Raw genomic sequence first — 12,738 nt, forward strand, 5'->3', positions numbered from 1 at the left:
AAGGGGCTACTTCTGGTCGTAATTACTGAGAGTTCATTTAATTGATATGTGTCCAGTCTTACCTCCTTATTTAAGAATATACTTATGCACGAATGTTTTGATTAACATATGACTATATATAGTTACCGTTATGCTGGTTGTAATGGGGAGTATCATATACTAGTATCATGCGTACGACACTAGTATATGATACTATTTCCGTAATGCATAGTATCATAAGTTAGTATATTATGTTATTTTATTAATTGTCATGCATGACACAAAGTAGTACAACATGTAATATGATACGGTATCATGATATGAGACCACATCCTCTCTTTTCTCATTTAGTTGCGTGCCACATCATAAAAAAAAGCCTAGTTGGCATGCATGATACCATTTATGATACTCCCATTATGACTAATTTTATGCTACATCAAATATGTAGCTTAGAACTGCGAGAAAAGGGAACTAATAAAAAAGAAAGAAATTTCACTTAGATTCATTTGTTCTCAAACAAATTATTGAACGCTGGATACATGAGTTTTTTTTTGCGAGGATTTAGCTACACAAACTTACTTATCCGGTCTCATGGGTTTTATCATAACAGGCGAGATGAGATGTTTTATTGCAGAGAAAATGCATGGACCATAAAAAGTGGAAAAAGGTCTAAGGCTCGATCTGGAAAATTACCATCAGGAAAATGAACGGTAGTGACATGGCTGTATCATTAGATTCCGTGCTTACAAGTCATGGTTCATGACATGACCAGGTAGAAACTGACTGCCAAGTTTTAAACCAGCTTTGGAAGACCAGAAAGAAGAAACGGGTGCCCATCCAGCCAATCGTGAATCGAATTCTCACCTTAGGGGTCCTCAGATGTCGGCTTTTTTTTGCGAGAGAAATTTTCAATTTATTCATCGGTCATGGCAGTACAAAGAACACAAGAGGTAATAAAAATTACAACTAGGTTTATAGACCACCTAGCGACGACTACAAGCTCTTATTTGACATGATGTTATTTTCCCGCGCTTGGAGCTAAATTGCAGCTGCCCAAACAGTTACTACCTTCGTGGCTCGTTCGCTATGCTAGCACGCCTCACTTGTCTTTTTTCCACCTCGCTCGCTCATTTGAAGAAAAATGCTCCAACTGCCGGTACAGGGGAAAAACAGCTGCAAATTTCCTTTAGATTTGCAAATTTACGTGAGTTCAAACATATCCACGCATTTAAAAAATGTTTAAATTTAAAGAGTTCAGAAATTTTAAAAATGTTTAGAAATTTTAAAAGATTCAAAAAATTTAAAATATATTCACGAATTTATTTTCGCAAATTTTTATCTTTTTGGATTTAAAAAATATTCATAAATTCTTAAAAGTGGTTGTGAATTTTAAAAACCTTATTGAATTAATACAATGTTCATAAAGTTAAAATGTTCGCAGGTTTAAAAAACTTTTTTAGTTTTATAATATTGATAAATTAAAATAAGTAGTATGATTAAACAATTGGTTGGAAGCACGCAACCTTCGAAGTTAACGGCCCAACCCTATGCTACCCTGCTCGTCTTCCCCCCCCCCCCCCCCCCCCCCCCCCCCCCTCGTTCATTCGAAGAAAAACCTCCACCTGCTGGTACAGGAAAAAAAGCAGCTACGAATTTCTTATAGATTTGAACAATTCTGTGAGTCCAAACATATCTGCGCATTTTAAAAATGTTTATGAATTTAATTTTTTTCACAAGTTTTAAGAATGTTAAGGACTTTTAAAAGATTAACAAAATTTAGAATATATTAGCGAATTTATTTTTCAAAAATTTGAAAAATGTTTGCACATTTAAAAAACTTTCATAAATTGATAAAGTTGAAAAAATGTTCATGAAAAAAAATGTTTGCAGGATTGAAGAAAACTTTGCAAATTTTAAAATGTCATAAAATAAAATAAGTGTTCATTAATATCAAAATGATCATGAATTAAAACAATGAACACCGAAAAAATATAAGAGAATTAGAAAAGGGCAATAAAACCATAGGAAAGAAAGACTAGAAAAGCCAGGCAAACTCTTCCAAAAGGTTCCCAAAACCAGAAAAAAAACACAACTGAATCACCATGGTGTGTGAAGTGGCCTCGGAGATGATTGAGAAAGTTATGCAAATAACTTTTGTACTGGAGAAATATAAGGAGGAAGGAGGACAATAATTTATATTCCATCTACTAAGCGGTGCATGATTTATGAAAGTATATTTTCAATAATCTATTTTGCGGATGGAACAATTATATATATTGTCAAAAACAAAGAGTGTGAACTTCGCGATACACCCCGCTTACGTGTTGTTTATTCTTTTACCGTACCTTTTACTTGCTTTGCATGCTTGTGGCTTGCTACTTATCTTGGCTATTGCTTTCCTAGTGTGTTAGCTTGCTTGCCATATGGTTGTTCTCATCATAGATTGTATATCTGGAGAACTTACTTTATTCACACTTCACCCTAAAAATGGAAGCTAAGCTAAAAAAATTGTATTATCCTATTCACTCCCTTCTATTTGACTTCTTGATATCAGACCACTTCATATGCAAGGCAAACAATGATGTTGTTGACTGTGGCATTACCGGCAAGTGGGCAACCCGGCTAGCACACACCCTACACTACCTGACATGGAGGTCTGCGCCCACCAAAGTCCCGATGCACCTGAGAGCTTAATAAGTTAGAGCATCTTGAACCGGACTCCCCAAATCTTGCTATACGCCCTGTTTGTCCGGTACTCCTCAACCCATCTCATATGTGGTTTGGATTTTGGGCCTCCTGGATGTCGGACCGTCCCACTCGACTCCACAAAATCTCCTTCCTATCCTCACCTCGGACCAAACCATAGCCATTCTTATTAGTCCACTCCACATCCAGCCATCTCTGCCCGCCCTTCCCTTGGTGGGTTGACAGATGACGTGCCCATCATGAAAGAGAGAAGGCGTGTCGTCTAGCAGCGACCGATGACGAGGATGCCCGTTCCCAGATCCTGGCAAAGCGACAAGCCCGAGCCGCATGTGCCCTCATCGTCCTTCCGCCATAGAGGAAGATCTTACCATGTCTGGTGCCGCGTCACCGAGCAAATCCACCTTGACCCCTATTACGTCCTCGACCACTACTTCCGCAAAAACAAAGACATAACCAAGGGCAAGGCATCCGCTAGAGATGGACTTCCCTTAACTATATGGTCCTTATTTAGTTACGTATAACATGTCATCATTTTGGTAGTCTTATGGTATGTATGGGCTCACCTATGCTATGATATGTTTAAATTGAGTGCTAGAAACACAATACATATGCAAAACGTTCATACACGCACACTCACCCCCATGAGCACCATCGAGAGACTGAGTCAACACATCATTTTGAGATTAACGGAGTCGCCATAGACGCTTTCATAGTCGACAAGAACGTCACCTCACATTGTACGCACATCGCTGGAAAGACCTAAATAAATCCAAAAAATGCACAAACCACATGTTCGTTCACATGATTGGAGATGCTATTAGGGCACACATGACGGGGGGCGCTATCAACAGGCGCCAAGGTCTAATTCCTGGCCGTTCTGGCGTATTCTTGTCCGAGCGTGGTTTTTTTTTTGCGTCGACACTAATTTTGTCATCAGATCTTTTTGTGAGTTTGTTTTAAATTGTCATATAGGCATCCACGGACTCCTACTAACGTTGGATACATCGAGACCCTTAACCGACCACTATGCATAAAAAATCATTTTATCTTTTTCTCAAGCGCCTAATCAAGCGTCTTTCATTGGAGATGCCTATAGAGCAACTCTAGCAGATACCCTAGAAGTGATCAAACCTCTATATTTGCAGTACCGATGCCGTAAAACACACCCAATAGATCCCGTCATATAGCCTTCGAAAGAGATTCCGGGCAGAGCTTGATTCTGTCCGATATCTCCTCAAGAGGCCAGAGTTTTTGGCCATCATGCCTGTCAGCCGAGCACCTGGTTTCTCATCGTCGGCTGCCCCTCGAGCTAAAAAAGTGCAAAGGGGGAGCCATGTTCTCCGCGGTGCCAAGGGACGCTTCTTGCCGACCAAACCCCGGCCTGAAACATCTACAGTGTTGCCTGAAGCTACAATTCTGAAGCAGTGCGAATCTATTCTGAAGAAGCTGATGACTCAGAAATTTAGTCATATTTTTAATGTTCCAGTAGATGTGGAAAAGCTGAATATTCCAGATTATAATGAAATTATCAAGCACCCGATGGACCTTGGGACCATCAAGAAGCAGCTAGATTCTGGTTCCTACACAAGTCCTTTTGATTTTGCAGCTGATGTCAGGCTGACCTTTAACAATGCGATAACGTATAATCCCCGAGGGCATGCAGTGCATGATATGGCCATTCAACTGAATAAAATGTTTGAGTCCAGATGGAAAACAGTTGAGAAGAAGTTAGTTTCTGCCGCCACTAAGCCACATGTTGAGGTTGATAGAGCTGACTCAAAGAGGAGAAAGACCCCTCCTGTGGACCGCAGTGACTTGTCAATAGATTGTGTCAGGCCAACTGAGATTGTGAAGCCAAAGATGACATTTGAGGAGAAAGAATCCTTCGGAAACTGCTTAGCTTCTTTGTCTGAGGATCCAGAATTACCTGGTCACATCATTGATATGTTACAGCAGTGTATTGACAACAATACAGATCAGCTTGGGGATGAAGAGATAGAGATTGATATCCATGCACTCAGTGATGACATACTATTAGAATTGAAGAAGCATGTGGACAAGTACTTGCAAGAGAGAGATCACCAGCAGACAAAATCTGAGCCTTCTGAGAATGAGGCTGTGAATATTTCTGGCCTCAGTCATTCATCCACAAATCCCTGCAAAGGTATTTTGTCATGTACGCTTTGAGGTTCTCAATAGATTTAACTTTAATTTCATCAATGCAGTTGTTAGAGATCGACCTTTTTGTGCACTCAGGTGGTGAGCCTGTTGAGGAGGATGTGGACATTTGCGGCAATGCATCCCCTATATTGATAGAGAAGGATCCACAGATCAGAACAAGCAAATGTGGTAGTCCAAGTAGTTCCAGCAGTGGCTCGGGATCTTCATCCAGTGGTGTGTACATATGAGTTATTTAGTTATTTACATTGTGTTTACCATTGTTACATCGTTGTAAAACATGTTTCTCCATGACACTGCTCTGATTACGTTGACCATCTTTATATTTCCTTTCTCATGTTCTTTTCATAGAGGTTTGTGCTTATGCCTAGTTCATATTTCTTTGGCTAAACTTTAGTGAACTTTAGGTTTACGAGTTTACGGAAGGTTGTGAAGCAAACATTTTTCACTATAGGTGGTACCATCTGAAATTCAGAATATTATATGAGATTGACACGTGCTGCAAATTTGTGCTTGTCATTTAGGAGTGCCTTTTTAAACTATTATTATCTTTCTGTAGACTTAGAGGTATCCATAGAAACTTTATACTCCCTCCGTCCCGTAATATAAGAGCGTTTTTGACACTACTGTCAAAACGCTCTTATTTAGTTAGGATTTCAAGAATGCCATCCTGCAATTACCTCGCACTGATTCTTATAGTGAACTAATATGTGGTGCATAGCTGCAAGGGCACCGTAGATGCTTTCTAAAAATTATTATTGGGAACTACAGATACACTCTGTACCAGTTAATTTTCTTAAACAGCCCGTCCCAGTTGTCTACAAGACCCTACTGTATTTGATATATTTATCTTGTAAAGCGTGTCCTCAGATCGTATTTGCTATGCTGGTAATGCAGATTCTGACTCAGGCAGTGACGCTGAAAGCGAACCAGAAAAAGCTGGTAGCCCAGCAAAGCTTGTGAAGGTACTTTGGCAATTTCTTACTGGGTGATCCTTCAGTTAAGCCAGTTAATGTAGTAAGGACTATCTTAGTTGGTGAACATATGGACCAATGGAGTGTGTTAGCAGGATTAAACCCCACTAATTCTTTCTCTCCTCAGCTCTTTACGTTCATCCATTATTCCCTTGTCATTATTTTTACCGCATCTGTAGTCAGTCACTAGCCCTTCTGTTCGCAACTTGACCCTCCTTGTCCAATTATCTGATAGTACCATGCCGTATCAGTATTTGCAGTTAGTTTTGTAGCTTGTACTTCATTGGTTGACTCGCCTTGGTCAGACCGAACCAGATAACAGAATGGTGATCTAGTTTCTGTACCTTTACACTAGTCTGAGTCGACTGTGATCAGTAATAACGATATTCCGTTCTACTAATGCTGTGGCAAGAGTTTGTCGTTTCATTTCCAATTACTGGCCAACCTTGTTGCACTGCAATAATGTGTTTCTCCTAATTTGTAGGGTATTAAAATACCAGAACAACCTGCAGAGCAAGAAAAGAGTGATGATGTTATTAGCCCTGTTGATGTTAACAGTAAGTTTTATCCCCATGCCCCCTTTAGCTGCTTGTTGTTGCAAGCTGTTCTTAATCTACTTCTATTTGTCATACTTACCATTTACCATTGGTTAAATCACAGACACTACTGCTGATGTGGAACTCCATGAACTGGACAATGAGTCCAAGGCTGCACCTGAGGGTAAGCACCTCCATGTGCCTGTGCCTTTTTTCTCCCCACCAGCCATCACTTGCATCATCTCTTTTACAACTTAGGTGACTACCGTGCACTCATATCATTGTGAAAACAATTTGTCACACATTTGACATGTTAATATTAACAAGAGTAGTGAATATGCGACATACAGCCACAATGGGATTTATGCTGCATATTCAACCTCACGGGTGACAATTAGCATTGTTTGTGCTCCTCTTCTCGACTTTGCCTCCACCTAGGATCAAGTCATGTCCTTGTACTTCTTTTTTCTACTCCATGCGGGTAGTTGTCCATGCCCTCCTCTTGTCGGTTTTGCTCCCTGGATCAAGTCACATTCTCCCATCTTTTTTCATCTCCTTATGGTAGTGGATTCCAAGAAAGGACGATACCATATTCCATATAGACATGCATTATGTGAAAGATATACTAAAGTGAGTAGATGTATAACATAGGAAACAACTATTTTGTTGATTCTCATCCATGAACTCAGAAAATCAACTCCACCAACATAGCTAGATTGATACCATTTTTTTAAGCACTGGTGCTTATTTGCAGAGGATAGACGCGTAATTAGGCACTTGTGCTTCAGAAACATCCGGTTTATTTTTAAGCACCTCCCTAAGCATCTAGCATTGTACAAGGCCTAAATAGATAGGGATAGCCAAACTGCTGAGAATATTCCTCAAAAACCTGGTTGGCAACAGCTGGCAAAATATGGCGGATGAGGGCAACCATGCTTGCCTAGCAAGCGAATCGTTTTTTTTCGCTCAGTCACCTCTCCCGAACAAAACCAATGTGTTAGCTACCCAGGCTCTTCGCGCTCTCTTCTCGCAGTTGGCGGTTGCTGCGGCGGCGCCAGCGCCGGCCAGAGAAGTGCAGCGACGGGCAAGCCTCGCCCTTCCTCTCATGTCTATCTAGCCCCCTCTCCAGTCCCGTGCATGTGCCCTGTGTGGAGGCGGCGGCGGCGGCGGCGACGGCTTGGGCGGATCCGCGATGGCGCTGCCGCCACACTCGAGAGCGAGGCTACGTAGAACTGGATCCAGCAGGAGTTAACTCCACCGTGCTCCTCGAGGACGCCCACCACAGCATCAAGCTCTGCTTGGCTGCCCGCGTCCTACCTCACCCCCACACCCTTCCTCTGCTGGGTTAGGCTGCGGCTGGCTCCGTCCTTTCAATTCCCATGCTTGTGTGCATACTTGTTAAATTCATAAACTGCAGCATGCTAGAGGATGTGCGGCTATGAAACTCTACTCTCTGATTTGTTGCTCTATGAACTGCAGCCTGATCTGATAAATTCATGGATGATTGTGTGCATACTTGTTACTTGTGTATGTATACAAGACAACAGTTGTGTGTACACTAATTTATGCGTGTGCTTACTAGAGCGTACTAGAAGATGTGCGGCTGATTGTCTGTGTGTGCTTGTGTATGTGAATCTTGGAAGTTTTTTTCTTTTTCAATTTACTACCGTAGATGAACCAAGAAAAATAAGCTATCTAGAAGTTTTTCTTCAATTTACTAGAGGATGCGTGGCTGATTGTGTGTGCTTGTGCATCTGTTAGACTTATGATATTAATGTACATTGGCATGTCAAACACACAAATAGCTATCCCTAAGAGCGTCTCTAGCAGACCCCGCAAAACACGCAGACCTGCAAAATTCCGGTTAGTATGCGGGCTCGGCCCAATTTTCCGGCAAGAACAGAGCCCGCATACTCGCCCGGCCCGCAAAATTTTTTGTCGCGGCCCGCAAACCGCACGCCCTGACCGCTATATCTACGGTTCCGTGACTCGTTTGCGGGTCCAAACCCTATCCCCCGCCGCCACCGAGCCATGCGATTCCCCTTCCCCCTCTCCACATCTCTCGCCGCCGGCGACCACCCGCCCCACCTCCAGCCGCCATGTGGGGGCGAATGTGGAGCTCCGGACATGGCTCCGGCAGCAGATCTGACGGAGGAAGGGACCCGGAGCGCGAGCGGCGCGTCCGGTCGGACGGCGCGAGGAAGCGCGGGGCCCGGAAGTGGACCAAGCGCGACCTGTCGCCGCCGGTGAGCTTCCAGCGGAGCGAGACGGAGGAGTACGACCGCCGGCGCGCGTCCTTCTCCACCGCAAGGTCTTCGTACGCCGGGAGCTCCTCCTCCGGCGCGGGTCTTCTCCCCGTGAAGAGGGAGTGGTCGGAGGACGAGGAGGAGCCGGAGGAGCCGGACGAGTTCGCCTTAGTCCCCGTGAAGGAGGAGCCCGAGGAGCCCGCTCCGCTCGGCCGCCGCGGAGTCGTCGGGCCGGAAGACTACGTCGCCGCCGTCAACGCCATTGCGGCCGCCATCGCCGAGCGGAGCGTGCGTGAGGATTGAGCGTTCTTCTCCTCCACGGTGTCGTCCATTTGTCGCGACCTCGCCGCCGTTAGATCCGACCCGCTCTAGTACTAGTTATCTGACCCCTCTAGTACTAGTTAACGTAGTATGTAGTATGAACTATGCTTGTAGTTTGTTGGTCATGTAAAATCTATGTAGTATGTGATGCACTGTGTTTGTGCAATTTCCCCCGTAGAAGTGTTTTTTCAAATTATGCAAGTTTAGATACGGTTTCTGTTCGGCCGCGCTAGTTTTCGACCCGCAAACGCGATCTTCGTGAAACCGCAAACGCGTTTTGCGGGGTCTGCTAGTTGCTCTTATAAGGCTAGCCCTTATAAGGGGTTTATAGTTCGCGTTTTCCCTCTTATAAGGGGCGAATTTGGCTGCGACAGAACATAAACCTCATATGAAACTTTAAACTTTGAAAAAGAAGGTTTCGCGCGAGAGATGAACAAGAAACAGTAGTAGATAGAAGTTGATCACCGATACATATATGAGTTCATCGATTTACATAGGGTAGATTCATCGAAGCGTCGGCCTAACCCTAACCTTAACTGCCCAAAATGGGGCTCATTGGAGCCCTCCGGGTGTGGTGGCGAACTGGCGATCACTCGTCGTCGTTGGTGAGGTCAATGAACATGGAGTCTTGCGCGTCGGCTTCGCGTCGCCAGGCCTTCATCTTCTCATCTAACTCCCGCGCCTTGGTGAGGCCCTGCTCGTGCAGGACCTTGTTGATCTCCTCGTCCCGGCGGGGGCGCTGCGCCACCTCCTCCTCTCGTGCACTGCGCTCGAGAATCGCCGCCTCGATGGCGTCCGCCTCGGGGGAGGGGAAGGCAATCCTCCGGCCTGCCGACGCGCGACCGCTCCGCCTCCCTCTTGACAGGCGGCAGCGGCATGCGCGAGCTGCACACACCGTAGAGCCGAGCCTGCTGCCGGCCGTACTCCTCTGTCTCGTGGCGGAGGAGGGACGCCGGCGGCTCAAGGCCGCGGATGGTGTACCGGCGGGCGGAGCGCTTGCGCTCCTCGTCGTTGTCACAAGAGACGCAGTTGCGTAATGCTGTACACTGCCTGGATCGGGGGTGGTCACGGGAGAGGGGGCGCCGCCGTGCGGGCTGGGTGGTTCTGATTCGTGAGCGAGAGGTTGGAAGACGAGTACTCCCAGGTCAGGGGAGAACTTGGAGGATGCACCGATATGTGGTTGTTTTTGTAAGGCGGGTCCTTTTTATGGCCTTTTTTTATGTAGGGAGATCTTGTGTGTGGGCACCAGATGTTTATTTTTCGGGTTTTTCTTTTATGGTAAAAATTGGTGGGGGTGAGGACCGGAGGACGTGGGAGGTCAAACCATTAAGAAGGCAAACTCCCCTTTAATAATAGTAAAGAACACTTGTCATACTTACCAATGGTTAAATCACAGACACCGTTGCTGATGTGGAACTCGGTGAGCAGGACAACGAGTCGAAGGCTGCACCTGAGGGTAAGCATGATTTTGTAAGCAGGTTCATATGAGACCACCAAGGGATCTTGGTGCATTAATCTGCATCTGATCCTTTCCCAATGAAAAATATAGGGGAGAATGCAAAACCTGACAGGCAAGTCTCCCCGGACAAGCTCTTACGAGCAGCTCTTTTGAGGGGCCGTTATGCTGATGTAATTGTGAAAGCTCGTGGGATTCTCTGCCAGGTTTAGGAGCTTTTACATCTAGCTTTCTTTCCTTCATCATTGGCTGCACCTCTTCCTGACATGTAATTACCTAATGAGCTCAGGGTGGAGATAAACAGGAGGAGCTGGAGAAACTGCAGAAGGAAGGTAAAAAGCATATACACCTGTTTGTTTGCTGCCAAGTAGTAAGCTCCTGCTTTTCTGAGAATTGTCTTGCCTATGGACACAGAGAAAGAACGGCTTCTGGCTGAAGGTAATGCAGCCATGGAAGCCCGCAGAGCTGAAGCAGAGGCTGAATCTAAGCGTAAGCGGGACCTTGAGAGGGAAAAGGCTCGTCAGGCCTTGCAGGAGGTAAGTGAATGAAATACATTTGCTGGTGCTATGAAACTCATCTTTTGTCTTATAGCTAAGAGTTCGTTTAAACCTGATGCAGATGGAGAGAACTGTAGAAATTAATGACAGTGTTGATCCCAAGGACCTAGAAATGCTTGGTACAGTCACCACAGAACATATTGTGAGTTCTGTCGATGAAACGAGTCCAGAGCATTCCCAGGATGGCATGCCCAGTTTTCTTCCTGGTTCTGGCAGCATGTTGGAGAAACTTGGACTATTTATGAAAGTAGACGAGGAAGAAGAGGAAGAAGAGCCATGCAGCAAAGATGCGGATGAAGGAGAAATCAACTAATGTCTGTTGAGATATTGGAGCCTTCTGGTCAAAGACAGAACAATCGCCTGTTTCAGCTGGCCGACGCACATGGGGAAATTGCTGGTAGCTGCGCACATGTCGGACATTTTCTCCCAAACGGTGCACGAAAGAATTCCCTCGAATTTGGTGCTGCTGGAGGTGTTGAATCACGTGCTTGCGGGATTTACGCCTTCGGAAGGGAGGGGAGGACAGAGATCGAGGCCACAAAAATCCAGCTGCAAATGAAAATGGAGTTCATCTCTAAAATCCTCCTGGAATCAAGACGTTGTTGCGAGCTGTTGTTGGGTGTATTAATCTGATGGAGGCTTCTGGAAGATTCCTTCTGACTCGCACACGGTCAGATGTTGGCTCAGTACCACTTCTCACCAACACTTTTGCTGCTGTAAGACGACCAAATCCAGCTGCTTTGGTGATATAGTCCAGTACGGATTATGAATACTAAAGTGCAAGTGGGGCAATATCTGGCAAAATTTGTATGCACGTATCTACGATTGTTCATTGTATACACGGAAGTTCACCAGTAAAGATTATATGGTTATCACCTGGTACTACATAGTACAGTATAATTTAATGTATTTTGGCTACGGTTCAGTTTGACTAATTCAAATGTATTGCCTAGATATGTACTCCTTCCGTCCCGTCCCATAATATAAGAGCAGTTTTTGACACTACCAGGGAGTAATTTCTAATATTATCAGCTCAGATTTTTTAAAGTGCATTGTTCCTCGTGTTCAGTTGCAATGGGTTTAGGGCCAAATCTTTTTCTTTTGAGGCTTATGGCGGTTGTGGAAATAAGCTGCCTCCTCCCAGCTTATTTGAAAATTCTAATGTTAAATTTTATTTTAGAAGTCTACTAATTAACACTTAGTTAGTGGGCTTCTAAAATAAACATTTAGGCTGAGCTTTTAGAATAAGCTAGGAAGGGAATAGCTTATTTCCGCGGCCGGCCATAATAAGCCTCAAAAGAACTGGCCGTTAATCCTCCAGCGGATTGGGTGAGGGGGTTCGGATCACTCAATCCTAGCTGTGATAATAGTTGCTGTAAAAGGGAGGGGGCGGGCCTTATCTTTTACTGTACAAGTTAGTACACGCTACACAGAAAACCTGAATTCATGAAGGGCTGGGAGTATCTACAGTTTAACTCAGAGTTGGTATAAACCTTTGTTTAATAAAGGTCAAGATAGAATCCCGGTTTACAGCAATTCCATGGTTCATTTGTTAGGGTAACCCCAACATGTTTCATCAAAACGAACATCACCAAATGTCTGAGGGACATGTCTGCACATGGAATGCATCAAATTTTCACCCCTGGTCCGGCCTCCTTCGTTTGACATGCATATCAAGATCAATATCAATTTAGCACGCGTTTAACAGTGCAAACATATGCAATCATGAAAGTTCAATACACTTTTTTGTCACATCCAAATCGTCTCAAAAGATCCCAAAAGTTT

At 44.4% G+C, this 12,738-nt stretch overlaps 1 protein-coding gene across 1 annotated transcript; it reads left to right on the top strand.

Annotated features, from left to right (window-relative positions):
• The first annotated feature begins 2,627 nt into the window (after nt 1-2,627).
• Nucleotides 2,628-12,005, top strand: LOC123056766 (transcription factor GTE8). Its single transcript, XM_044480042.1, has 11 exons — nt 2,628-2,633; nt 3,859-4,849; nt 4,942-5,079; nt 5,761-5,828; nt 6,322-6,394; nt 6,498-6,557; nt 10,337-10,396; nt 10,490-10,602; nt 10,686-10,728; nt 10,811-10,932; nt 11,015-12,005. The coding sequence occupies exons 1-11, from the start codon at nt 2,628-2,630 to the stop codon at nt 11,264-11,266; spliced, it is 1,926 nt and encodes a 641-aa protein (XP_044335977.1). The 3' UTR covers nt 11,267-12,005.
• Nucleotides 12,006-12,738: the final 733 nt, after the last annotated feature.

This window comes from Triticum aestivum, chromosome 3A, assembly GCF_018294505.1.
Source record: "Triticum aestivum cultivar Chinese Spring chromosome 3A, IWGSC CS RefSeq v2.1, whole genome shotgun sequence".
NCBI lineage: Eukaryota > Viridiplantae > Streptophyta > Magnoliopsida > Poales > Poaceae > Triticum > Triticum aestivum.